Source organism: Carex rostrata, chromosome 1 (genome assembly GCF_964058835.1).
Source record: "Carex rostrata chromosome 1, lpCarRost1.2, whole genome shotgun sequence".
Classification (NCBI taxonomy): Eukaryota; Viridiplantae; Streptophyta; class Magnoliopsida; order Poales; family Cyperaceae; genus Carex; species Carex rostrata.
The window spans coordinates 10,089,896-10,112,806 of record NC_135918.1 but is presented as its reverse complement, the minus strand read 5'-3'; the positions used below and the strand labels follow the sequence as shown (position 1 = coordinate 10,112,806).

The following is a 22,911-nucleotide window of genomic DNA, read 5'->3' as shown; positions in this document are numbered from 1 at the left end:
CTTGAAATTATGGCAGTTGTGGCAGTTGAAAGTGCGTTAGAACTAAGCTAAAAAGGGAAGACTTTTATACACGGGAATTTTCGGGGGACTATAGCCCGGGGGATGTTACCTTTTCTCTATTTTTTTAATGATAATACTACTCTCATTTCTGCTAAATCATTAGGGTTTAAGATAATCTCTTTAGCTACTTTTTGGTGTAAGTCTAGCTCTAATAATTCATACTTAAAATTAAGTCTAATGCTTCCATGTGATGTTAAGGACATTCCAGATCAAATATTGGAGGAGGAAGAGGAGTCCACTCAAGCTCTTGGAGCCGACAACCCCCCAGATCATATGTCTGGAGACGAGATGTCGGATGGAGATTTATTGGATTACTAGTCTCCTATGATATAATTGCTTTTTGAGACTTGTTCTTTAGCTTAGTATTCATTTTATTTTCAATTTAGCTTTTGCTGTGGTACTATCTCTACTTGTATGATTTTATGTTTGTTGATGGTGACTTGATGTACAACTTTTCATATTTGATTTTGGTACCTATTTTAGGTACCATATCAGATATGCTTGATATATAAGGAATACCAAAGACATAAAATTGTGAATCAAATTTTTTAAACCCACATTTGCATAATAAAATTGTGAATAAAGTGCTTTTAACAAACCATAATATAATTGAATAAAATCAATTAAATATTCACTCCAACAGCGGTTCCCACAAGTTAGTATCAAAATTGCTGGAAATAGACCCGGTCCAACCGACCATTTCTCTCTCATCATTATCTCTTGCAACTCGAAGCTAAATTATCTCCTGGAATTGGTCCACGCTTCATCAGAATAAGAAGCATTACTTGCACCGTCCAGTTACACGTGTGGAATGTCTTTGCATATTATAATACAAATGGAGAATTTAACAAATTTATTCGCTTCGATCGATTGGCGATTGCTACATGTTAATCTGTCTTTCACACTCCTTTCTAAATTGGTACAAAACGGTCCACTCCCACACTGCCACGTAATGTAACGTAAAATAACGTAGAAAAAGGTAGTACATCGGATAACGTAAATCGGTGCTCCGCTCTTGTTTGCTACATCACATAGCTGGAGAATCAGCAATCATCCCAATCCCGCCACCCAAAAAGCAAAAAGCAATTTCCTCTTTTTCTCTCCGCGTTATTCTTTCTTCTTCTTTTCCTTTATTAAATCTCTCTCTCTCACTCTCTCTTTGGTGCGAATAATCAAGTAGCAATTCTATTTTTGCTCTTCTCTTCCAACTTTGTCAGTTCGTTCTTGCTCTCTACTACCAGTTAAGATGGTAAGTTCTACTATTCTACTTCAATTCTCCCAATTTTTTTTTTAATTTCGCGTGTGATCTTTGTGCGATCAGTAGATCTGATTCCGATCCACTGTTATGCACTTGTATTTGCTTCGAACATGCTGTTGTTGATAATTTTGAATCGGAAAGGAAAAAGTTTTTTAGTAGAATTTTAGTTAGTGTGTAGATCTATCTGTTCATGGCTTGTACGGCCTTTTAAACAAAATATAAAGAAAAGCACGAGGCCATGAGAGGATACGTACCGATACGCCAGCTGACGTATCCGCTTACGTGGCGTATCGTGGATACGGTCGGATCGCCCGTGAACCGCGCCCAGTTAAGTAATAACAGAAAGAGATTTTGATGCTCAACCCGACGTATGCATCAAAATATTTAACCACTCCACAAGAGTTTCGTTTGTGATATATTCCAGTACCTATAGTATTAAATCTATTCTTATTTTCTTAGGTTAAGCCTTGAATTTTTTATAGCTTGATTAAGTAAATTAGGCTTTTGTGATATATTCACCTTTTTAATTAGACTTTTTATGATTATTTAAATACATTATATAAAATAATAAAAAAACAAATATATATATATATATATATAGAGTTAGGCTGGGGTGCTATGGATAGCATAGTGGCCTCTATGCTACGGCTCAATATTCGAGTTTTCAAAATCCAAACGGTCGATCCGAACCGTTCATCTTATTCTCCATATTAATATCTGCTTGGAGACCAAATTTTACATTTTTCTGAATTTTTTTACTATTTATTAAGTATTTTACAAAATTGTTGATCCAACGGTGGCTGCACAAAACAGTAAAACCGTTGGATTAGCGATTTTCAAAGTGGCTTAATAAATAGTAAAAAAATTCAGAAAATTATAAAATTTGGTCTCCAAGCAGATATTAATATGGAGAATAAGATGAACGGTTCGGATCGACCGTTTGGATTTTGAAAACTCGAATATTGAGCCGTAGCATAGAGGCCACTATGCTATCCATAGCACCCCAGCCTAACTCTATATATATATATATATATATATATATATATATATATATATATATATAATAGACATATCGTATCCTACATTTTTGAAAATTGCCGTATCGTTGTATCCCCGTATTGTATCCGATACGATACCCGTATCCATAGCTTATACTACAAGTAACTTTGTTCCTTTTGAATAATTCCTCTTAAGTCAAATTACCAAGTTAGGAGGGGAGTAGGTTGGAAAAAAAAGAGAGGAGATAATATGTTGTGACAAAAAAGAAAAAAAGAAGAAGAAGAAGATAACCTCCCTGATAGATGTGTTTATGTTATTAATAGAAAGAGGGGTTATTTTATAATTATGGAGTATTTATATGCATGTACCTCGTCCACAATTACAAGGCAACCCTACTGTTGGTGTTCATTACAAAATTGAATTTATTGCTCCGCTAACTATGCATACAGGCACTCATCATCCAATAGCCTTTGCTTTTTCATATTTCAAAAATTTGCAGAATTGTGGCACTAAAAAGTGTTGATCATATTTGATAAATTATAAGAACTAAAATGAAAAAAAATGTTCGCACCTTTAACCAAATTATCATAAGTGAAAAAGGCATAATTGAATCAACTGCAATGTGTCATAGCTAGAGAATAACTAGTCTGTTTAGCACAGGACACTGCCTTTTGTCTACGAATTACATCATAGTATCATTTTAATTTATTTCGTAAAGTTGTCATAGATGGATGTGTTGTTACGAAAGATGAAAACAATTAGTGCTTTAAAACATGCACATGTGTTTATCTCTGTTAAGCCGATCATTGTTTGTTTATTAAGGCAAATGCAGCGTCAGGGATGGCGGTGAACGACGAGTGCAAGCTGAAGTTCCTGGAGCTGAAGGCGAAGAGGTTGCACCGGTACATAATATTCAAGATAGAGGAGGGGAAGAAGGAGGTGCTTGTGGAGAAGACCGGAGAGCCTTCCACCAGCTATGATGACTTTGCTGCTAACCTACCGGCTGACGAGTGCCGTTACGCTGTCTTTGACTATGACTTTTTCTCCGAGGAGAATGTCCCCAAGAGCAAGATTTTCTTCATTGCTTGGTACGCTTCCTAGTACCTATTATTTAATTATTTTATTTTCCCCTTATTTTGGATTTGCTTTAACTGCAAAATTTCAGCTTTTATGGGTGCACAGAGTCAGCAGCAGATTTAGTTTTTTAGTCCCTTGGAGTTCATTGAGAGGGTTTAATTTGAGAAATCTTATACTACAGGGGTCTTTCTAGAAAATTTCATTGGATCAATTGACCTTACTCTTCCTAATGTGTAGAAATGCCTGCGTCTGCTAGTTGTAGCCAAAGCTGAAATTATAAAACATTGTAGGCAGATTCAGGCAAAGCATTAGATTAATGTGTATATTGCAATGATCAATTAATGAAATTGTTTGTTTTGAACTTTGAAGGTCACCGGATACTTCGAGGATCAGGAGCAAGATGCTGTATGCCAGCTCGAAGGACAGATTCAGGAGGGAGCTGGACGGCATCCAGATAGAGCTGCAGGCGACTGATCCTAGTGAGATGAGCCTCGAAGTCATCAACGGCCGTGTGGCCTGATTTCATGTTTGTGCTGCAAATCACAATGCATTTCCTATTATATTCTATGCATAGATGCATTGGTGACTTTTATTTTTAATAAGGACTTGAGACGGATTGTGTTGGAGTCTGCGTGTTTGCTTTTGGTTTATGATCTCGTTGAAGTGTGGTTATTTCATAGATTGTAATGCTGCTATATTCTGGTATCTCATGGATTGTAATGCTGCTATATGCTGGTATCCAATTTGAACTATCATATCTTATGCTATCTTTTGGTTGTGCTGTGCATATTGTTATTATATTTTCCCTTCTTGATAGAGATATGATGCATGGTTGTTTTTATTCCTTAAATTTGCATTGCAGATACGGCTCCAAAAGTTTTCTCAAACTCATAACTCAGCTCACTTGTTTGCTAATTGCTTACTTTAACTTAGTTCATTTACAATTCGAGTTTATCAATTTGTTTAATTAATGGGTCGAATTCGAACATATTTAACTCACTCATTGGCAATTCGAGTTATACAAATTTTGTCACAGTAAATTCCATGTCCTTCTAAACGACTCCTCAGATGCTTAGATTCACTGCTCAATTTCTTAGACTTTTGGTCGTTATCTTATTTGAATTGTTTTTGTTTAAAAAAAAGTCTTACTAGTGTATAATTATAATTAAGAAAATTGACTAGTTGTAAACGAGTTGTGAGCCAATTTGAGTTGGTAATAAGTTGAACTTGAGTTGACTTTACAACTCATTATTATCATTCTAACTTGAGTTAACTCGCTCATTAATTTAATGAGCTGAGCACGAGTGGAATGTAACTTGTTCAAATTCGGCTCATTTGCAATCCTAGTTGCATATCAGATCAGCTCATGTCACCGGTATGGCGTCTCAGAATAAGAATTACATATAATAGTTAAATGAGGAGGGCTCAAATGCCTCATTATTTTTGTATTCTATTCACACCTTACATTCTTATTTCCGTTTTCAAATATCAAACGTGACGATGAACCACTCAACGTGATCTCTATATTAAAATGTATTTGAAGACCAAATTTATATTTTATTAAAAAATTTACTAATTTTTTTGATAGGTACAAAATCACTGTTTTTGAATAGTTGAGAATCTTGTGCTAGTATTATTATTACAATATTATTAGAGTTAGGCTGGGTTGCTATGGATAGCATAGTGGCCTCTATGCTACGGCTCAATATTCGAGTTTTCAAAATCCAAACGGTCGATCCGAACCGTTCATCTTATTCTCCATATTAATATCTGCTTGGAGACCAAATTTTATAATTTTCTGAATTTTTTTACTATTTATTAAGCCACTTTGAAAATCGCTAATCCAACGGTTTTACTGTTTTGTGCAGCCACCGTTGGATCAACAATTTTGTAAAATACTTAATAAATAGTAAAAAAATTCATAAAAATGTAAAATTTGGTCTCCAAGCAGATATTAACATGGAGAATAAGATGAACGGTTCGGATCGACCGTTTGGATTTTGAAAACTCGAATATTGAGCCGTAGCATAGAGGCCACTATGCTATCCATAGCAACCCAGCCTAACTCATATTATTATGGGCCGTTGGGTTATTGGACCGGTAGGCTGTTGGGCTTTTGGGCCTAAGTGGAGTGAAGAGCGGTATGAAATATGAATGTAGATGAGTCGAGACTCGTTGACGCTGATTTTCTCTCTATTCGGTATTCGCACTCGCAGTGGCAGTCTAACCCTTCCTCCGCCTCCTCCGCCTTTTCTTCCTCCTCTGCCGCGCCGGACTCAAGGCAAGAGAGGCAAAGAAGCAAGAGACAAGAGAGCAAAAATGACGAGCAACCTCGATATGTCGCTCGACGACCTCATTAAGAAAAGCAAAACCCCCACCACCACCAAGCCCAATACCTCCTCCTCCCACCGCCCCCTCAAGGACCGCCGCCCTCTTCGCCGCCCCGCTCCCTACCCCACCTCTATCCCCTCCTCCTCCGCCAAGGTACCCCCTTCCTTCTCCTCCTCTTTCCCTTCCAATTATCATGCTTCTCTACTTACTTCAAACCTTCTTTTATAATTACAGTATGGTGTCTACAGTGAGCAGCACATAGCAGCAGCTGCTGCCGCCGCAGCTGCCGCGGCTGTAGCTGGTCGATCTGGCGCAATTGAAACTGGTACCAAGCTTTACATCTCTAATCTCGATTACGGCGTCTCCAATGAGGATATCAAGGTTACCTTCCTTTCCTCGCTCTTCCATCTCTTTCTGTTATTTCTTATTATCTCCTGTATCTGCTTTTGTATACGAAATATATATAGTTACTGTTGGGTCCTGTTTATGAATTGCTATTCCAAACATCTTATACTTTAAACAACATTTCAAGGTTAGACATGAATGTACTTCTTTGTGGATCGAAATGGTGTTGTGGCTTAATTAGCAATTGAATCCATCATAAGGTGTGTTCCTGCAGAAATTTGATTGTTTGTTTATTGGGCTTAGCTTGATAACCTCAATTAACATCCCAGTATTCATCCTCTGAGAGTGCTCTTTTGTACAGTTTATCTTCATATTCTTTCTCTTCTCTTTTTCTTCCTTCTTAATATGTTTATTTACAGGAGCTCTTTGCAGAAGTTGGTGAGATAAAGCGTTACTCGATTAATTACGACAGAAGTGGGAGGTCAAAGGTATCTTATTGACTGCTTTATATTTTGATCCAATCATTATAGTAGGCCGCATCTTCATTTCATATTTGCACTTGTACCTTTTCTTTTGCCAATGTCGGTATTGGATTGAGATTATTGAAAGGATTAAAGTTCCAACTGAGTTTCTGTCAATTAATACCATCCAGAGCTAACAACCAACCTTTGGTCTACTTGCGAAGGGCAACACCCTCCATGTGGGAGGTCCTTGATAGACATTAAAAAAAATGAATTTGGAAGGTTAGACCTCCATCTTTCTATCTCAAATTACCATCCAAAGCTAAAAAAAAAAATTTGCTCAAAGAAAGGGAATTAAAAGAAGAATATTAAGTTTCCACGGGTACCTGATGACTCAGGTATAATGCTATGATAATTCTAGATTGATATTTTTCTAGGTGCACCAACTATATATAACTTGCAAGTCATCTGACATTTCTGGTATGATCTTATTTGAAAGTAACGAGCAGCATATATTTGGTTATTTCTAACATCAAACTGTCAAAACAATGTTTCAAATTGGCTAGCACCCCTGACTTATTCATAATGAAGCAACTGAAATCTAGTTCACATGAACCTACATTCTCAACATCAGTTCGGCTTAATCTGAGCTTTTAGTTTCGTATGTTCTTACAGAAAGACACATTAGAGTCAGATTTGCTGATATTTCTTGGAACATGACTTTTATGTGTTGTTGGGTGCTATTTTGCAAGTGATCTGTATCAGTTGAAATGAAAGAGAAATACATTGTGTTTTTGCAAGTACAATAGCATATTTGGTTTCGGTTGTTCGAACCAACTTTTAAAACACTAAAAAACTGTCAAATTTTACCAGGGAACTGCTGAAGTGGTGTATGCAAAAAAGGAGGATGCCATGGCAGCCATTAGGAGGTACAACAATGTGCAGCTGGACGGAAAGCCAATGAAAATAGAGTTCATCGGAACAAATGTCGAGGTGCCACCGCTACCACCTGTGCTTCCGACTCCTCCGCCTCTTTTGCAGTCGCCGCTCCCTCCTTTTGCCATGAATTGGAACCCTGTACTTCTCAATGGCATGCCCAAAAGGTACTGCAATCTTTTTAGGGAAGTTCCTGAGAGGCCCTAAATCCCATTTTTTAGTTATCAATTACCAATTTATTCCCAAACTGCTAGTTTTGGTCTTTAACAATAGTTTATTTTTTCACCTCAGAATTATTATTAACTATGAGAAAATTTAGTTAAAATTACCACTTGTGTCCCTCAGTTTTGCTTTGAATTTGCTTCCTTTATTACTCTATGGCGACGAAAAGGATGGCGTCAAGAGAAATCCTTTTCATATATTGGTGTGTACTTGGGAAATCTCTTCTGCTGTTTGTTTTGCATTTTGAATCCAATTGTACCCAGTTAATTTGTGCCATTGGTTTAACTGAGCATTTGCTTAGCACTTGGTTATTTCAATCTCTATGAAATCATCTAGTGTCTATCTGGAAGTTGCATGTAATGCTTTGGCTTACTTACAGTGGCCCTGGAAGAGGGATGTCAGCTGGTGGGCCCCGTGGTGGTGGTTTCAGTGGACGAGGGAGGGGACGTGGCCGTGGAAATGGAATTGGAAATGGAAAGGCTCGTGGGAAACCAGTTTCGGCTGCTGACCTGGATGCTGAGCTGGACAAGTACCATTCTCAAGCAATGGATGACAACTGAAAGCATCCACTGGCCCTGATGAGAAAATTGAAACAGAAACAAGGAATTTGGCTTAGAAATTTTTGTGCAATCTCGTGTTATCACTAGTAGTGTTGTTGTCGAATTTGTCTTATTAGTTTACATAGAAGTTGTTATGAGTGTACTTGGATTTCTATTTTCTCATTCTTCTTCTTCTTCTACTTAATTTCTTTCTCTTTGGTTGTAGAGATTATATATTCATCTTATTGACTTTTGTGCCAGAACTGGAGAGAAGAGTTGCTGCTACTATGATCGGATCTGAATTATGACTTTTGACAGTGTTATATATTAATACTATCTTTTGTGCTTATCATTCTTTCTCCTAGTTCTTATACGAAGCATGATATAACATATATTCTAGATAATTACGATCAGATAATTGATAGCAACATCAGTTATGTTCCATTTTCTGTTTCCTGAGTGGATTGATCAAGGAAGTCTAGTGTAAGAGCAGGCATGACTTGAATTAAGTACGATGATATGCTCCCATGTTTTAGTATTCTGTGAACAAAAATTAACAATAACCTAATTTTTATAATATCACAGTTCCCAGGCATGCATGATTTGAATCATCCCAGGTACGTACATGAACCCTGTTGGCCAGATCTGGGCCATTGATCTGCGTCAATATTCGCACCTTCCCGGATGCCGATACAGATGAACTGCCTTAAATCATACTAGTAACGTACATCTCGTATATGCTTCTCTGGAAAGGCTTTATTTCATCTCGACTCTTTTTTTTTTCTCCTTTTAATTTAAGGTTTTGCTGGGAGATTTAAGCATTTCTTTCTCCTTTGAGTTTGAATCTGTATGGAATTTAATGAACCTGGCACGAATCTTAAAGACCCCATGTGTTCCACCTCTGACCCGAAAAGAGATACTGTAAACGTTCATCAGGGTGTTTGAAATCCAAAAGAGACAGAATGTAAACAAAATAATATAATTTCATTGCATGAAACAAGTTCAATACGATTACAATTAAGAGAATCACAAGCATGATACCGCATTATTTTTCTATTACTTAAGAAGGCAGCAACGCAATACAGAGACATAGATAAGTAATTAATTACTGATTATAAAACAGAAATCGATCATAGCAGCCGTGGGATGTGCACAGATCGACTGAGACGGACCAATATTACCGTTGTAATTGGGGCTATAAAAGCTTCAATTCACACAAAAATGACGGAACCTATCAACCCAATCAATAGCAGCAAATACCCACCATGGAAGTATATTATATTACTGTAAAAATTACAAGAAAAGTAAGTGTAGCCCTCTTTTGAATTCAACAAGCACCCCAACTTTTTTCTTTTCTTTTGAATTCTTCAAGGAAGCTATCCGCATGTGTTTCTCTAAGAACATGAGTAGTACCGACCAAGTGCTTGTACTTTATTCTGTTTTGTCTATGAAACACAATTGAAATTGGGAGGAATCCAAATCCATGGTGCACAAAACAATAGTAAATCCCTTGTAATATTCATTGGAAATACCCCATTTTCCGGAGGAAACATGGAGATGAAGTCTCATCATAGGTTTAAAACAAAGTGAGGTTTGGTAGACATAATTTTGCTTTAGAAAATGGACATACAAAATCGTGAATGCATCGTAGTATTGTTTGTTTACTTTTGTTTTTATTGCCTTGACACGATCGTAGTCAGAATCTGAATCAACTGGGTTTGCAAGGCAGCTGATTCGACCTTTTGTGCAGTTAAATTCTCTGCAATCAAACAAGAACTAATCCTGAATTCCTGATGCAATGGAGATGAGAGCTCTCGCTAGGGTATATAACACTCAACCAAAGATCAAAAGTCAAAACATCAAAGTGCAAAAGCATTATCAACAAGAAAATCATTGTAAACAAAATGAGAGCATTTAATGAGTCAAGCATTCCTATTTTCTTAAGTCAAATATTCACAAACAAAGAGCTACCTAACTTTAGAAGCAGATCCATCTTTAGTTAACTTTTCAAAGCTAAGATCTTATGTCAGTAAACAGTGAGGAAAAGGATTGGTCCTACAAACTACCAGCAATTTATAGCCGCTGCACCAAAGGCTAGCAAGAACATCCAAAATAGCACCTAACATTTTAACATTTCTAAAATTTTGAAAAGATAGGCACCTCCTGCTTGCAAGCTTAAGAGATGTCTACCATTATCGATGAAGATTTATACAAGAGACTGAAAAGTTAAAAAGAAATTAAGACAAACAAACCCTAGAACCTGCGATACCCATGAAAACGATCCACACGTCTTGCAGATGGGCACTCGTATGACATGTGGCCCCAGCCGTCACAATTGTGGCATACAACATTTGCTGACCTGCAATAAAATCAAAATTCATTTACTCATAGGAAATTTAGCTGATAAGTGATAGTTGCGATTTTGAGGCTCACAGTAATAATATGTATCGCTGCTTTGATGCTGACTATTGAGCAGTAATAATATGCTGATATTTTAGAAGAAAACTATTAGCTGTTTCAGTCAGTATCCAGTACCAACCTCTGTTGTTAAGTTAATATTTTATTAACTTAAGTAGCTATTGCAGATTCATTTCTTCCTCTCCCTTCCTTTTTTGTCACCATTCCTTACATTTCCCAAAAAGCTCGACTATCTTTATTCAATAAAATATTTATCTTCAACTTTTGTGTGTGTAAACATTTCTGACTATCAACTGTCTTCATTCATTTTGTATTGAAGTTTACAGTAGTTCTTACCGGACACGGCTGATGCAGTCAGGCTCGCCACCTGTACGACACTGATTACCATATGTGATCGTGGTGCTCTTCTCGGCATAGCTCGAAATGCTGCAGAAGTTTGCACAATACATCATGGTCATGGCACACTCCCATACCTTGTGGTGCCACTTAGGGCACAGTACCTATTACATATCATTTATTTTTGTTTGTTGTAATGTGGTTTTATTTTCAATTACATTTTTCACATCGGTTCTATTCTTTTATACCTTCTTGTTTTTGTGCCGGAAGATGTGGGTCTTTATTGTATTTCCTAGAAAATCTGAAAAATGGTAGGCAGCAGACATTATGCCCACCAGAATGTAAGTCTGTCTTGATTTTGATCAAGAGTTTCTCAAGGTTGAGACAAAATCGAGCCCCGTTTGTAATCAGTTTAGTAAAGAGCACTCACCAATCCCGGCTGATGTGGCCAGGCTGGCTGCAGAGACGGCACCAGATATCGTGCTGGGCCCCGCCATGGACCTCAGAGGCAATCTTGGTCTTGGGACAGCTGCGAGCCATGTGCCCAGAAACGTTGCAGAGGTTGCAGACTGGGTCGTTGGGGCACTCCCGGGCCAGGTGCCCTGGCATGCGGCAGTTCTTGCAAGCCGTCTCATTCGTGCACTCTGACACAACATGCCCAGGCATGCAGCAGTTGTTGCACATCTTTGGGTTTCTCAATACACTAGCATCAGGGCAGTCACGCGCCACATGTCCATACCTGTATTATTGTTTAATTTCTGTTACTCTTTTTATGTTATTTTTGTTCACTACTCGCAGTTATGCATCACCAATCATAGTGAAAAGCTCCCAGTTCATCAAGCTAGAAAAGGTTTTTTGTTTTTTTGTTAGCAAACTACACTCAACTTTACATTTCTTACAGAAAGCTCTTCATAAGCAACCAAATGAAACTAGGATCCGGATACCCAGCTTGATTTTAGTTCAATTTTGGAGATGAAACTAGTAAGCCTGTTAGAAAGGATAAATTGTCAAACATTAAGCAAATGAGTGTTGTATGAAAAAAGTAAAAAAAAAACAATTGGACCTGGTTGGAGGTAATTTTGGGAAATGCTTGCAACTGTTGATTATTATTGGGTGAAATTTGCGAAAGACCGAACCAAAATACCAAGCCTCTAATAAGCAAACCAAAAGCCAAAACTCAAAGAAACTGCAAGCTAAAAAGTCGATCAAAGGAAGCAAATAGCTTATATGACTGTACCCGTTGCAGGTATGGCAGAGGGTCTTGTTGGTGCACTCGTTCGCCATGTGGCCATACTCCTTGCAGTTCCAGCACAACTTTCGTGTCGGGCACTCAGCTGCTATATGGCTGTTTATAATAATTTCAAACAGCAGCATGTTACATATCACCATACAAACCAAGGATGGCAACTTCAGCTAGTAATTTTGCTGGAGCATGACCTGCCCAGTCCAAAGCAGTGTCTCATGCTAGCATGCACCGACAGAAAGCAGTATTCTCCTGGTATAGCAATCTTTGTTTAAAAGAAACACTTGCTATTCCAATTTAAGAAATTAAAAGAGAGAAGCAGAGGAGCCATACCCTGTAAGAAAACACTTGTTGCAGACACCTTCATTGGGACATTCTCTTGCAAAGTGTCCAGGCTGCTTGCAGTTTATGCAGTTCAAATCCCTGAATGAATTTCAAAAGAAAAAGGAAAAAAAGGTCGTGAAAATTACATCATAAAAGGGCACTTTGACCATTGAAGATACTTCAAATTCTATTTCTGAGTTATCAGTAACAAAAGACAATTACGCCAATCTTATGGTAGCAATTTCAGCTAGATTTCTGATAACTCCAAGAATACATACCAGTATAGACTAGACAATAATGGGACCCATCGTTTTGAATGTGCAATCAACCTTTAGCTTCTGTACAAAAGCTGGCACTCCGGCATACATCAATTATTATACTTGACACTAATTGTGACAGAATTCTATGTTTTTATGATTCTTTTCAGTATTTACACTATGGAATTATAAAAAATAGTTCAAATAATCATATATTTTATGAACCAATAGTGTTGCAATAACACCGCTATCTGCAATCTGGTATACAAAATGCTCACCTGCTACAGACCCGCCATCCACTATTTAAACCTTTCTTAAAAGTGCAAAATAAGCACAAAAGCTGGAAAATAAAAGAAAAAGAAGGCGGAAAGAGCAGTCAAAGCGGTATGTGTGTAATATAATGCGATAATTCAGGTAAAAAAGAAATGCATTTGCCATGAAAAATGCAAGTTGTTACCAAGGATTTCCAGTACTGGTGCGTACCAGCCAGCACACCAGCAGTTTTCTGCTGCTAAAAAGAACCGCTGAAACAGTATGTACCAGTTACTCTCCAATAAACCTAACCAAACATATATATTGAAAGACTTGACTTAGCAAAGTCATGTACCTGTACTGACGGAGTCTACTTGTCTCGGCACGGGGATTGTAACGGTAAGTGAGGTGGCGGGGGCTTCTCCTGGTACGCTGCCAGGAAAGCGAGCTAGGGCTTCTACTCTTGCTTCTGCTCCTACTCCTTATAGGGCTTCTGCTAAAACTTTGGCCCGGGCTTCTATTCCTATTCCTGCTAATGGTCCGACTGAAGCTCCTAATTGGGCTCCTGCTCCCGCTCTTCATCTTCTCCTGCAGCATCCACAGTTAAACCAGAACTTGGACTTACTGTTCAAGGTCTTTCAACAGTACATAACATATCTAGGATATAACCAAAGTTAATAGCACCATTTGACAGTACAAGCAGATGTGTTCATCCTTGTAAACAAGTTTCTTTAGACTTGGATTTTAAACTGATCAAACCAATGATTGATCCTAAATATTTTTCCTTACCCTTGTTTAACATCTAAAAAAGCACTTCCAGATGAAAGGAAGAGTATTTTTTATTATTATTATTTTTTTTTTTTTGCATCAGCTCTCTCTTGAGCAAATTTGCAGCTAGCATTACATTTCTACAGGAGAGAAACTGATAGCAGGAACAGGAACAGGAACAACCAAACAGAGGCAACACTTAACACCTGTTACCTAGATGTACCAGCCGCATGGTTATCACTTACAACTTGAAAAAGAAAATAAATGATAGCACCAAAACACGAGCATCTCAGATAAATATTACCAGTAAGGTGACAGTATTTGATTATATTTTGTAAAAATTGGGCTTAGAAAATCATCCTAAAGTGTTGCTAGAATCTTGATATTCTTGATTCGATGGATCAGTTTTAACTCGAAAACAGTAGGAAAATTCGCTCAAAAATTAAAAGACAATAATGGAAAAATAAAAATACGATGGAGCTTACAACTTGAGACGGTAATGGTTTGTTAGGCACGAGAGAGAGAGAGAGAGAGAGAGAGAGAGAGAGAGAGAGAGAGGCGAGGTTGATTTCCAAATTGAGACAAAAGCTTTGAAGCGAAGGGGTTTTGATTCCCAAATTGAGGCAACCACTGTAGTTCTAGTTTTGTACGATAACGAGAGGAGACCATGCCGAGTGCATGAGTCCATCTCTCTGAGGTAACATGATATTTCTGTTTAGATCCAGACTGTCTGAATGCACACGACCCCTTTTATATTCGTGCAGATTATGATCGACGCTTCAGATCAAAAAATAAATATTATCTTACTTCTGTGATGTGATGTGATTTTCAAGTGCATGCCTTAGGCGTGCAAAAATTATTTGGCGAAAATTATAAGACTTTAGTAAAAACGTCTATTTTTTTTTTTTCCATTTACAAGAATTAGTAATCTTTAGCATGAAATTATAAAGACAAATTCAGGTAATATTATAGCAATTTTTGTTGAAGATGATTAATTCTTGTAATTTTCGTCTAATTTCATGCAGAAGATTACTAATTCTTGTAAATAGAAAAAGAAAAAAAACATTTTTACTATTCTTTTATTATTTTCTCCAAATTATTTCAAGGAATTTTTTTTTAAAGAGACATAAAAATTACCACCAAAAATTATTTTATTTGATATGTGATGAAAATGATCATGTGTGGTCGAAATAGGAATTCACTGTCGAGTTCAAGGAATATTGTGTCTGAACTAGTGTTGTAAAAAACGTCTGTTTAGGTTGATTAATCGGTCGATTAGTTATTGGCGATAATCAAATCATTATGGATTTTTCCAATCAATCAGTCAATTATTCTCGATTAATCGCTTGATGGTATCTTGTCCATCCGATAACAACATACCGTTATTTACAACACTGGTCCGAACCTGAATCTAATCCAGGTTAAGTTACAAATTATGTTTTGGATTTTAGTAGGTTAGCCCACCAAATTTTGGAATGCAAATAAAAAACTTTGGAGGTTACTTGGAAATAGGGGTGTTCAAATGGTTCGGTTTATTTGGTTTTGAACCGAACCGGTAAGATTCGGTTTAAATGGTTCGGTTGTTCGGTTGAATTGGTTCGGTTCGGTTGATTTTGTGACTTAGTTCGGTTTAAATGGTTCGGTTCGGTTTTGATTTCTCAAAACCGATTAAACCGAACCGACCGATTTTATTGATAGGGTCAAGACTTCTAGTATTATTTTGGTTCATTAATCAAAACCGAAGTTTAAATTGGTTCATTAATCAAAACCAAAGTTTAAATTGAGTATTATAGATGTATTGAGTTTTGATTTTTGAGAAAGTTCGGTTCAACCGAACAAACCGAAGTTTAAATCGGTTTAAATGGTTCGGTTTAATTCGGTTTGCTATTTTAGTTCGGTCGGTTCGGTTGGATTTTCAAACTTCGGTTTGATTATTTTAGTTCGGTTTAAACCGAACCGACCGTTTGAACACCCCTACTTGGAAATACATATATGATATATCCAGTCCATAGTCCGTACTAAGAAAAGAAAATAAAAGAAAAGAAAAGAGAAGGCGAACACCGCACAGCCACAGGAAGCGGCACAGAGGTAATGGTTACACAGAATCTCAACCCATTTTCTCTCTAACCCTAGAATTCAGAATCTCAACCCAACCCAACCCAAGCTTCTTCTTCCTGCATTTCTTTTCTTTTTAAAGTTTTCGCAGCAGAGAGAAAGAGAAAGAGAAAGAGAAAGAGATAGAGATGAGGCTGTTCGATCCATGGCCAGTGTTCTTCAAGCGGGAGTTCAAACGGACATGGCCTTTCCTCGTCGGATTCGCCATCACCGGCACTCTCATCACCAAGTTCACCGCCAGTCTAACCGGTAAACCCCTGCCCCCTTTTTCTTTCTCTCCAATTCGTTTTCGATCAGATCGGATCCGCCCCGCAATCAATCGCTACTCGCAACTTCATCTCCGATACAGATTGCTCTTGCAACAATACTATGCCCTGTCAGATCAAGCAATTCCTGTGCTTAATTCTCTTTGCCACAATTGTGTATCTACAGTCGTCAAACATCTCTATTGACACAAAAGTCATATTGCCGTTGTATTATAATTATTCTTTCATTTATTACTTCATTAATGTTGTGAATTACAATACAACGATTTATTCTGATATCACTACATTGACACCCTTTGAATTTTTGCCAAATTATTGTACTGAATTTTATTTTTTAATCTAAACTATGCCCCAAGCAAGGGGTACCTGCACAATTTTGTATGATAATAACCATTAATTTTTTTTGACATGATTGCAGAGGAGGATGCCAAGAACTCCAAGTTCGTGCAGTATCACAAAAAGTTAGACTCTCATTTCTTTTGTTTTATCTTTTCATTTAATTTTTCTCTTTTATGCATCAACATTATGTTTACCACTTTGTAGTAGAAATGTGCATTACATTGGTTACTCAAAAGTAGTTAGACATCATCAGGGAAATAAAGCAAATTTCTCATGGAATGAGGATCCATTTATTTATATATATCAGGGGGAAATATCAACTTTACAAACTTTTTTTTAGGGTTTTGAATGGTATTAACCTATTCACCATTAGGCACCATCAATATTTTAATATGCTGTGGTAGGTATTTTTGGGAACCCTTTATTTGCATATTTGCTGAAAATTGTCCTTCCTGTAGTCATATTGGTTAAATTAACTTTTTGGTGATTGAGCTGATTGCATACAATCAAGTATTATGTGCTAACTTTTTAATATAAAGTCTAAGATCTTCGAAGTTTGCGAAATCAATAGCTGTGGTCAAAATGTTGCAGAAAGCTAACATGCCCAGTGTCTATTTTGTGAAGTGAACACGCCCAGTGTTTATATTGTGAAGTATTTCGTACCCATTCACAAACTATATACTATGCGGAATAAAACTTTATTGCAGGTCTCTTGTGCACGTATTAATTTCTACTTGTAAACATTTACCTCAAAGTAATTTATATCAACTTTTGTTGTTGCAGGTGAACTGAGTATGGCAGCTATGGATGAGCTGTGAATGATTTAATAAATTTGGCAATTCAGTTTTTTTTTTTGTCTTGACTTTTGCAAATTAGAGTTGATATGTGCCTTGATTTGGCAGTTGAGTTACTTTCTTGAACGCAAAATAATTAATGGGTACTTAGTGCACATTACTTTTTAGTTTTGTTTCATATATGATACTCATTTACTGAAATTTCATTTGCTATGCGTCAATGATTCCAGTGGGTGTATTTATGAGTTTGAGCGGGCTATATTTGCAAATTGCAACTTTGCATGCTGTGTTAGTTTATTTTCTTTATTTTGATTCTTAGTCTGAACCATTTAATTGACATAGTTAAGTAAACTCAGCAAGTTCCAATCCAACCTTTTGTTACCTGTCAGAATATATCAAGGTTCTAAATAGCGATTATAGCGGCATAGCGGGGAGACAAAAAAAAAAAGCTATTGCGAATAGCGTAGCTATAGCGGAAGCTATCACATATAGCGATTTTCCCTTTTCAAACTTTATATTATATATTTCTACTAATTATCAACATAATCAATATTAGAGAATTGATGTAACAACTAAATGACAACTAATCTAAGTCTATACTTTTTATCAATTACGCAAATAAGAATGAAAAAAAATCTAAAAAGTAACATTATTTAATAGTTTATACTTCATGGTATTACATATTATAATAGACAAAGAGCAATTAATTTTATAAGGTAAATGAAGTCAATATACATATTTAAACATTTTATAATTATAATAATAATCAAAATCAGCTTCCAATTGAAACGAACGATAATAATTTTACAAACGAATACTATAAAAAGAGTAATAAAAATGAATAATTAGTATTTGAATATTTCTCGATATAGAATGATAGAATAAATCACAAATAAAAATAGAAGCATATAGTTTGGTTTAGTATACTTATCGTAGAAGACCATGTAGCATTAGAAATAAGAATAGAAGTACAGAAGTCCATATAAATTGCAAAAAAAAAAACATGTAGCATAGCGGTAGCTATAGCGGGTCTCATATAGCGGTAATAGCGGCCAGCTATTATAGCTATAGCGGTCGTAGCTGAGTTAGCGCAATTTTATCTCATAGCTTAGCGTTTATGGTCCGGAACAGCTATAGCGTAGCTATAGCGCCGCTATAGCTAGCTATTTAGAAGCCTGGAATATATTGATGTAATTGTGTTTTTTTTTTAAATGCTGTGTGTATAATGATATCAAATGCTAAAAGTATGCGTGATTGTAAATTGCACTTTGCTATCTTGGTATATCAAATACATATTTTTTTTTATAGCCATGATATGTGAAGGGTCATGTCTTTAATGTTGGATTTCAAATTAATTTGTAAGATTGTCAAAATATAAAATTGTCAAGTGATCTCTACTGCCATTTTAAATGTAGAGAAAAATGATACATTAATCATCCGATTAACATGAAAGGCAAAATAAACAAATTAGACAAATGAGAGTTGAGAAGATGTGATACAGTTGAATTTTTTATGTATTATAAGTTGTGTACTTTAATTCGAGAGAGAAGATGAAAATTGTAGAGTAGTGCAGTTCAAGCTTCGTTTAAATTGGTATTTTTGTGCATGGCTGCTTGGGTGCAGCACAACATGAAATCAAAATTAAGTTTCGACATTGATAAGGGTTGCTCATTTACATCAGAAATGAAAGGGAAAATGAAAAAGAAAACAGCAATTAAGCAAATGTCAACAATTCTGTTACTCTAAAACAACAGCAAGCATCATAAAGGCATTTAAGCTGAACAAGGCAGGTGGAAAATATAATCAAGCTTTTTTCTCCATCCCTAGTCCCTACTAAAAGCTGTCTTCTTTCTCATCAAGCTTCCTTTTCAACCTGTTGTTCAAAAAGCAAAGATATTTACTGAAGCACCGGAAATGAAGCTTGGCCTAAACATTATTTTCACATTGTTATTACTCTAGCAAAAGGAATTGCACCAAGTTTTATATCATTTGCTTTTATACTCCCAACTAGTTTAAGGTTTGAAAGCCAACCTGACCCATAATATAATTATTGGTTCAGGTATGGGCCAGAAATGCTGACGTGCTGGTCGGTCCAGTCAGAGCCGACTAGTTAATGCTTTGTTTTAACTTCTGATGATAAAAAGACGGCTGAGCACCACCTCAAACAAAATCAAACCTTTTCAAGCAGGTAGGATCCACATATAAATTATAATCCAACCAAAACTGATCCAGATTCTTAACTATCTAATAAAAGTTATAAAATTAAAAGGCAAAACAAGCAAGACATTTTCATAGGTCAAGTTACATATATCATAGAAGAAATTTGAGTGTTATCTCTATGTTCCGAGCTTAAAGTTGCGCTGATATCCTAAACATTTTATATGAAAATAACTTTGAACCAAATGGAATTACCGTGAATTAAGCTCTTCAAGAGTCCCAACTTCCTCATTTGACAGAATATCCACAGTTGGCCCATTAATGTACCAGTCCTTCCTTTTTCTGATATGATTATAGTAAATAAACAACTCCATGTGAATTCAACAATACTTGCGAGAATAATGCTGATACAACAGTAAAATAAAAAATAATACCGAATTACACCACTTCCTTTGCTCCCAAAGTACTTGGACACATCCAGGGCATTGTTACCTCCTTTGCTGAAGTACAATTTGTTTTGAAAGAAAATATAAAGATTAGAACAAGAAAAAAAAACACAGTACTGTACATATATATAACTTTGAATGGCCAAATTAAAAGGTTATCATTTAAAAGAGCTAAATGAGCATGTAGGCTGAAGCACAAATGATGGGTGTTTCAGCCCACATGCTCATATTATTTACTCAGGGAGCCAAATGAGCATGTAGCCTACATGCTCATGATATATTTATCATACCGTTTATGAGAACTCATGTTTTTCAGTTCATTTAAATATAAGAATATTATTCTATTATGGGTGTTTCAACAGTTCAAGAGTTTTTGGAACAAAAATATAGCAACAGGACAACAGTTGATCCAGAGAGGTACCTCAAATCGTATGTGCGGCGCCCCTTCTTACCGAGTTTAGCTTCTCTTACAGCAGAGACACTCTGGGCTGCTATCTGTTTTTTAATTATTATATTAATATAAAAATTACAATAACAACAAGCACTAATATTTCAGAAATTAAGCTATTTTAAAATAGAGGCATAAAACAGCAACTGACCTCAAACAATTGCTCTCTGATAGAGACAGCGATTGCTGGCTGTTAAAAAATACAAAGAAAACCAATAAATCAGCATTAAGCCGGCTTCCAATGTGATGCTATGCATAGAAGGTTCTTTATTTTTTCCTTGAAAAAGTGGCAAGCCACTGATTTCTTTTCTTCAGAAACAGCAACAAATTTTTACAAACCACCACAGTTTTACTTATCACTACCGATCCAAGTATCTCCGAAACATGGTACCTACCTAGATCTACTGAGTCAATCTAACTGCACATGAATCAGGATTTCTGGAAGCTATAACAAACATAAAATTAAGAGAAAAAACTATAGAAAAAAAAAGTTAGTTATGAATATCATACCGCCACTTCAGGATCTGCAACATCCAAATCATTGCATAAGGTTCTGGCGAACTCTTCTGGGTCGCTTTCAAAATTGCTTATGTCCTAAAAAATTGCACATGCATCAAAATGTACAAAAGTTGTTGAAAAAAAAATGTTTCTTTGCCATTGGGGAACTTTAAAGGCAAGTGCACGTACCCATAAGAAATGATCTCTTATTACTGTGTTATTTACCCGCAGATCTACCTGCAAGACGACATTTGTTAATTCTTACAAAATTGACGCATGTAGGGGGAGAGAGAGAGAGAGAGAGAGAGAACCTTGAGTGGCACAATTTTCTCCCTAATATACATATCTTGACCTCCATAAGAACGGAATTCTGCCAGTTGGGACTTAAAACCAAGGAAAATACAGAAGCATTATTCAAAAGAAAATGAAAGCATAAGAAACGATGAACAATATAAAATAAAACATAAGAACATAAAATTGATTGATGATGAATAACATAAGTTAATTATTTGTTCTTACCTGAATAGATTGGGAAATCTGGGTAACAAATGTCGGAGGTAATTTCAAATCCTTCACAGTCCGTTTAGCAAAAGTCAGAACTTCTGAATCTGGATCTTAATCACAATTGAAAGAACAAAAATCAAAACAATATTATACAGGATAGCTTAGTGGGCACATTAGTCGCTCCTATATTTCAATATCAACAGAGTCGTTGAACAAAATTTGGCCGGTATTGGTACCAAAACAGTACCAGTAGCGAACTCTACTACTGGTCCTACCTAATATCCAAAGAGTATCAGTACCATAATGGTACCAGTACTGAGCAATACTTGTGGTATGAATTAATTGTGAAAAATAAAGAAAGGAAAGAAAGAAAGGGGATGCAAATACCATCAGGATTCCAAGTGAAGGCATCTTTATAACGATGGCCATCCACATCAAGGTCCAGACGTATCGGTATTAGACTTTCTCTTGTCGGCCTGTTCCCAATTAATCAATTTAATTCAATTTAATTAGGGTGGATTAAGGTGTGATTAGAGAAGGGAGAGGAAAAAGGGGAAAACCGCACATGCAGAACTTGATGGATGCTGCTTTGGAAGTGCTACCCGCGAAGGACTTCATTTCATGCTACTATGATTTCTTTCAAAAATTTGGATTTGAATTTGAATGGGATGCGATCAGTGGCGAAGCTAGGAATTTTGTCAGGGGTAGGCGAACATATATAGTTGCAAAGAAAAAAATTCATCCCCTGTACTGGTCCGCGCTCGCATTCTTCCCTATCACCAGCCTGAAGTTTCCCGTTGTGTTGGTCTCTGTACAAACAAGAATAGAAAAAATAAACTTGAGTTTATTACGACAATTCTGGTACCATAACCATCCCATCTCACTTTCTCCTAGAAGTTCATGTATAAAGAAAGCAAATTTAGTGCCTAAACTGTCCGAAGGGCTTTGAAACAAGGCTTTTCCTTATCCAAAGCTGGATCCAAACCACCCGATCGACATCAAAATTCACGCGGATGGTTTAGATACATGAAGCCGTTTAAATTTATTAAGTTCCAGTAGAATTATAAAGAAAAAAGACTATGCAAAGATAAAATCAGTTTCGAAGTCGTGACTTTTTCTTGAAATAATTGACAAATTTACAGATAAAAGAATATAACCCAAGATATAAACAAAAAATGGATCCTCGAATTTGTATATGGCATTACAGTCTGCAATTAGCTGATACATACTACTCATTCTTACGTATTTGATGAGTTATGTGAGCAGTACCAAACTAAAGCTTATCATTTAAACAAAACAAAACAAAACAAAACTAATTGGACCTTTATTGGACAGGTACAGATTTGATACAAGACAGTCAAATTCATACTTGTAACTATTCTAGAGCTCTAATAGCATGTGATTCACAAGCAACACTGATTCTGAAATTGGTATCGTACCAATAGCAATTTAGGAAAACAACCTCAATTTCAATTTCAGCAGAGAAGTCTCTTGATTTCGGAGGCGGAGGCGGAGGCG

At 36.3% G+C, this 22,911-nt stretch overlaps 5 protein-coding genes across 12 annotated transcripts; 3 read left to right on the top strand and 2 right to left on the bottom strand.

Moving 5' to 3' along the window:
* Positions 1 to 1,071: 1,071 nt before the first annotated feature.
* LOC144557807 (actin-depolymerizing factor 7-like) lies at positions 1,072 to 4,161 on the top strand. The gene is made up of 3 exons (XM_078306414.1): positions 1,072 to 1,309; positions 3,140 to 3,405; positions 3,764 to 4,161. The coding sequence occupies exons 1-3, from the start codon at positions 1,307 to 1,309 to the stop codon at positions 3,912 to 3,914; spliced, it is 420 nt and encodes a 139-aa protein (XP_078162540.1). The 5' UTR covers positions 1,072 to 1,306; the 3' UTR covers positions 3,915 to 4,161.
* Positions 4,162 to 5,567: 1,406 nt separating this feature from the next.
* LOC144557722 (THO complex subunit 4A-like) lies at positions 5,568 to 8,491 on the top strand. Its single transcript, XM_078306289.1, has 5 exons — positions 5,568 to 5,878; positions 5,960 to 6,106; positions 6,490 to 6,558; positions 7,405 to 7,634; positions 8,069 to 8,491. The coding sequence occupies exons 1-5, from the start codon at positions 5,714 to 5,716 to the stop codon at positions 8,247 to 8,249; spliced, it is 792 nt and encodes a 263-aa protein (XP_078162415.1). The 5' UTR covers positions 5,568 to 5,713; the 3' UTR covers positions 8,250 to 8,491.
* Positions 8,492 to 9,803: 1,312 nt separating this feature from the next.
* On the bottom strand, positions 9,804 to 14,444 carry LOC144557693 (uncharacterized). Of its 4 annotated transcripts, XM_078306260.1 has the most exons (7): positions 14,312 to 14,444; positions 13,414 to 13,646; positions 12,559 to 12,648; positions 12,220 to 12,327; positions 11,413 to 11,721; positions 10,983 to 11,072; positions 9,804 to 10,587 (listed from the first exon to the last, which is right to left on the bottom strand). In XM_078306260.1, the coding sequence occupies exons 2-7, from the start codon at positions 13,638 to 13,640 to the stop codon at positions 10,482 to 10,484; spliced, it is 930 nt and encodes a 309-aa protein (XP_078162386.1). In that variant the 5' UTR covers positions 13,641 to 13,646; positions 14,312 to 14,444; the 3' UTR covers positions 9,804 to 10,481. The 4 variants fall into 4 exon arrangements, with proteins under 4 accessions (XP_078162386.1, XP_078162380.1, XP_078162395.1 ...); XM_078306254.1 differs by lacking the exon at positions 14,312 to 14,444 and having other exon boundaries at positions 13,414 to 13,915; XM_078306269.1 differs by lacking the exons at positions 10,983 to 11,072; positions 14,312 to 14,444 and having other exon boundaries at positions 13,414 to 14,144.
* Positions 14,445 to 15,988: 1,544 nt separating this feature from the next.
* On the top strand, positions 15,989 to 17,569 carry LOC144557801 (ATP synthase). Its single transcript, XM_078306402.1, has 3 exons — positions 15,989 to 16,190; positions 16,626 to 16,668; positions 17,330 to 17,569. Exons 1-3 carry the CDS (start codon positions 16,070 to 16,072, stop codon positions 17,331 to 17,333), a joined length of 168 nt encoding a protein of 55 aa, XP_078162528.1. The 5' UTR covers positions 15,989 to 16,069; the 3' UTR covers positions 17,334 to 17,569.
* Positions 17,570 to 18,972: 1,403 nt separating this feature from the next.
* BSH (transcription regulatory protein SNF5, putative (BSH)) lies at positions 18,973 to 22,155 on the bottom strand. 5 transcript variants are annotated; one of them, XM_078306381.1, is made up of 11 exons: positions 21,959 to 22,155; positions 21,781 to 21,869; positions 21,409 to 21,503; positions 21,201 to 21,272; positions 21,079 to 21,126; positions 20,902 to 20,985; positions 20,543 to 20,581; positions 20,365 to 20,438; positions 19,932 to 19,997; positions 19,753 to 19,839; positions 18,973 to 19,213 (listed from the first exon to the last, which is right to left on the bottom strand). In XM_078306381.1, exons 1-11 carry the CDS (start codon positions 22,009 to 22,011, stop codon positions 19,174 to 19,176), a joined length of 747 nt encoding a protein of 248 aa, XP_078162507.1. In that variant the 5' UTR covers positions 22,012 to 22,155; the 3' UTR covers positions 18,973 to 19,173. The 5 variants fall into 5 exon arrangements, with proteins under 5 accessions (XP_078162507.1, XP_078162514.1, XP_078162481.1 ...); XM_078306388.1 differs by having other exon boundaries at positions 21,409 to 21,497; XM_078306355.1 differs by having other exon boundaries at positions 19,753 to 19,997.
* Positions 22,156 to 22,911: the final 756 nt, after the last annotated feature.

What these genes read in the sequence shown, in the direction of transcription:
- LOC144557807 (XM_078306414.1), top strand. An exon ending in AAGATTTTCTTCATTGCTTG is followed by an intron (nt 3,406 to 3,763) that starts GTACGCTTCCTA and finishes TGAACTTTGAAG; the next exon opens with GTCACCGGATACTTCGAGGA.
- LOC144557722 (XM_078306289.1), top strand. Translation starts at nt 5,714, where the DNA reads ATGACGAGCAACCTCGATATGTCGCTCGACGACCTCATTAAGAAAAGC. An exon ending in TCTCCAATGAGGATATCAAG is followed by an intron (nt 6,107 to 6,489) that starts GTTACCTTCCTT and finishes GTTTATTTACAG; the next exon opens with GAGCTCTTTGCAGAAGTTGG. An exon ending in ACAGAAGTGGGAGGTCAAAG is followed by an intron (nt 6,559 to 7,404) that starts GTATCTTATTGA and finishes AAATTTTACCAG; the next exon opens with GGAACTGCTGAAGTGGTGTA.
- LOC144557693 (XM_078306254.1), bottom strand. Translation starts at nt 13,655, where the DNA reads ATGCTGCAGGAGAAGATGAAGAGCGGGAGCAGGAGCCCAATTAGGAGC. An exon ending in CTCTGCCATACCTGCAACGG is followed by an intron (nt 11,722 to 12,219) that starts GTACAGTCATAT and finishes ACAATAATACAG; the next exon opens with GTATGGACATGTGGCGCGTG. An exon ending in GACTGCATCAGCCGTGTCCG is followed by an intron (nt 10,588 to 10,982) that starts GTAAGAACTACT and finishes ATTTTATTGCAG; the next exon opens with GTCAGCAAATGTTGTATGCC.
- LOC144557801 (XM_078306402.1), top strand. Translation starts at nt 16,070, where the DNA reads ATGAGGCTGTTCGATCCATGGCCAGTGTTCTTCAAGCGGGAGTTCAAA. An exon ending in GTTCACCGCCAGTCTAACCG is followed by an intron (nt 16,191 to 16,625) that starts GTAAACCCCTGC and finishes ACATGATTGCAG; the next exon opens with AGGAGGATGCCAAGAACTCC.
- BSH (XM_078306355.1), bottom strand. Translation starts at nt 22,011, where the DNA reads ATGAAGTCCTTCGCGGGTAGCACTTCCAAAGCAGCATCCATCAAGTTC. An exon ending in CTTCACTTGGAATCCTGATG is followed by an intron (nt 21,504 to 21,780) that starts GTATTTGCATCC and finishes ATTGTGATTAAG; the next exon opens with ATCCAGATTCAGAAGTTCTG. An exon ending in TCAGAGAGCAATTGTTTGAG is followed by an intron (nt 20,439 to 20,542) that starts GTCAGTTGCTGT and finishes ATTAAAAAACAG; the next exon opens with ATAGCAGCCCAGAGTGTCTC.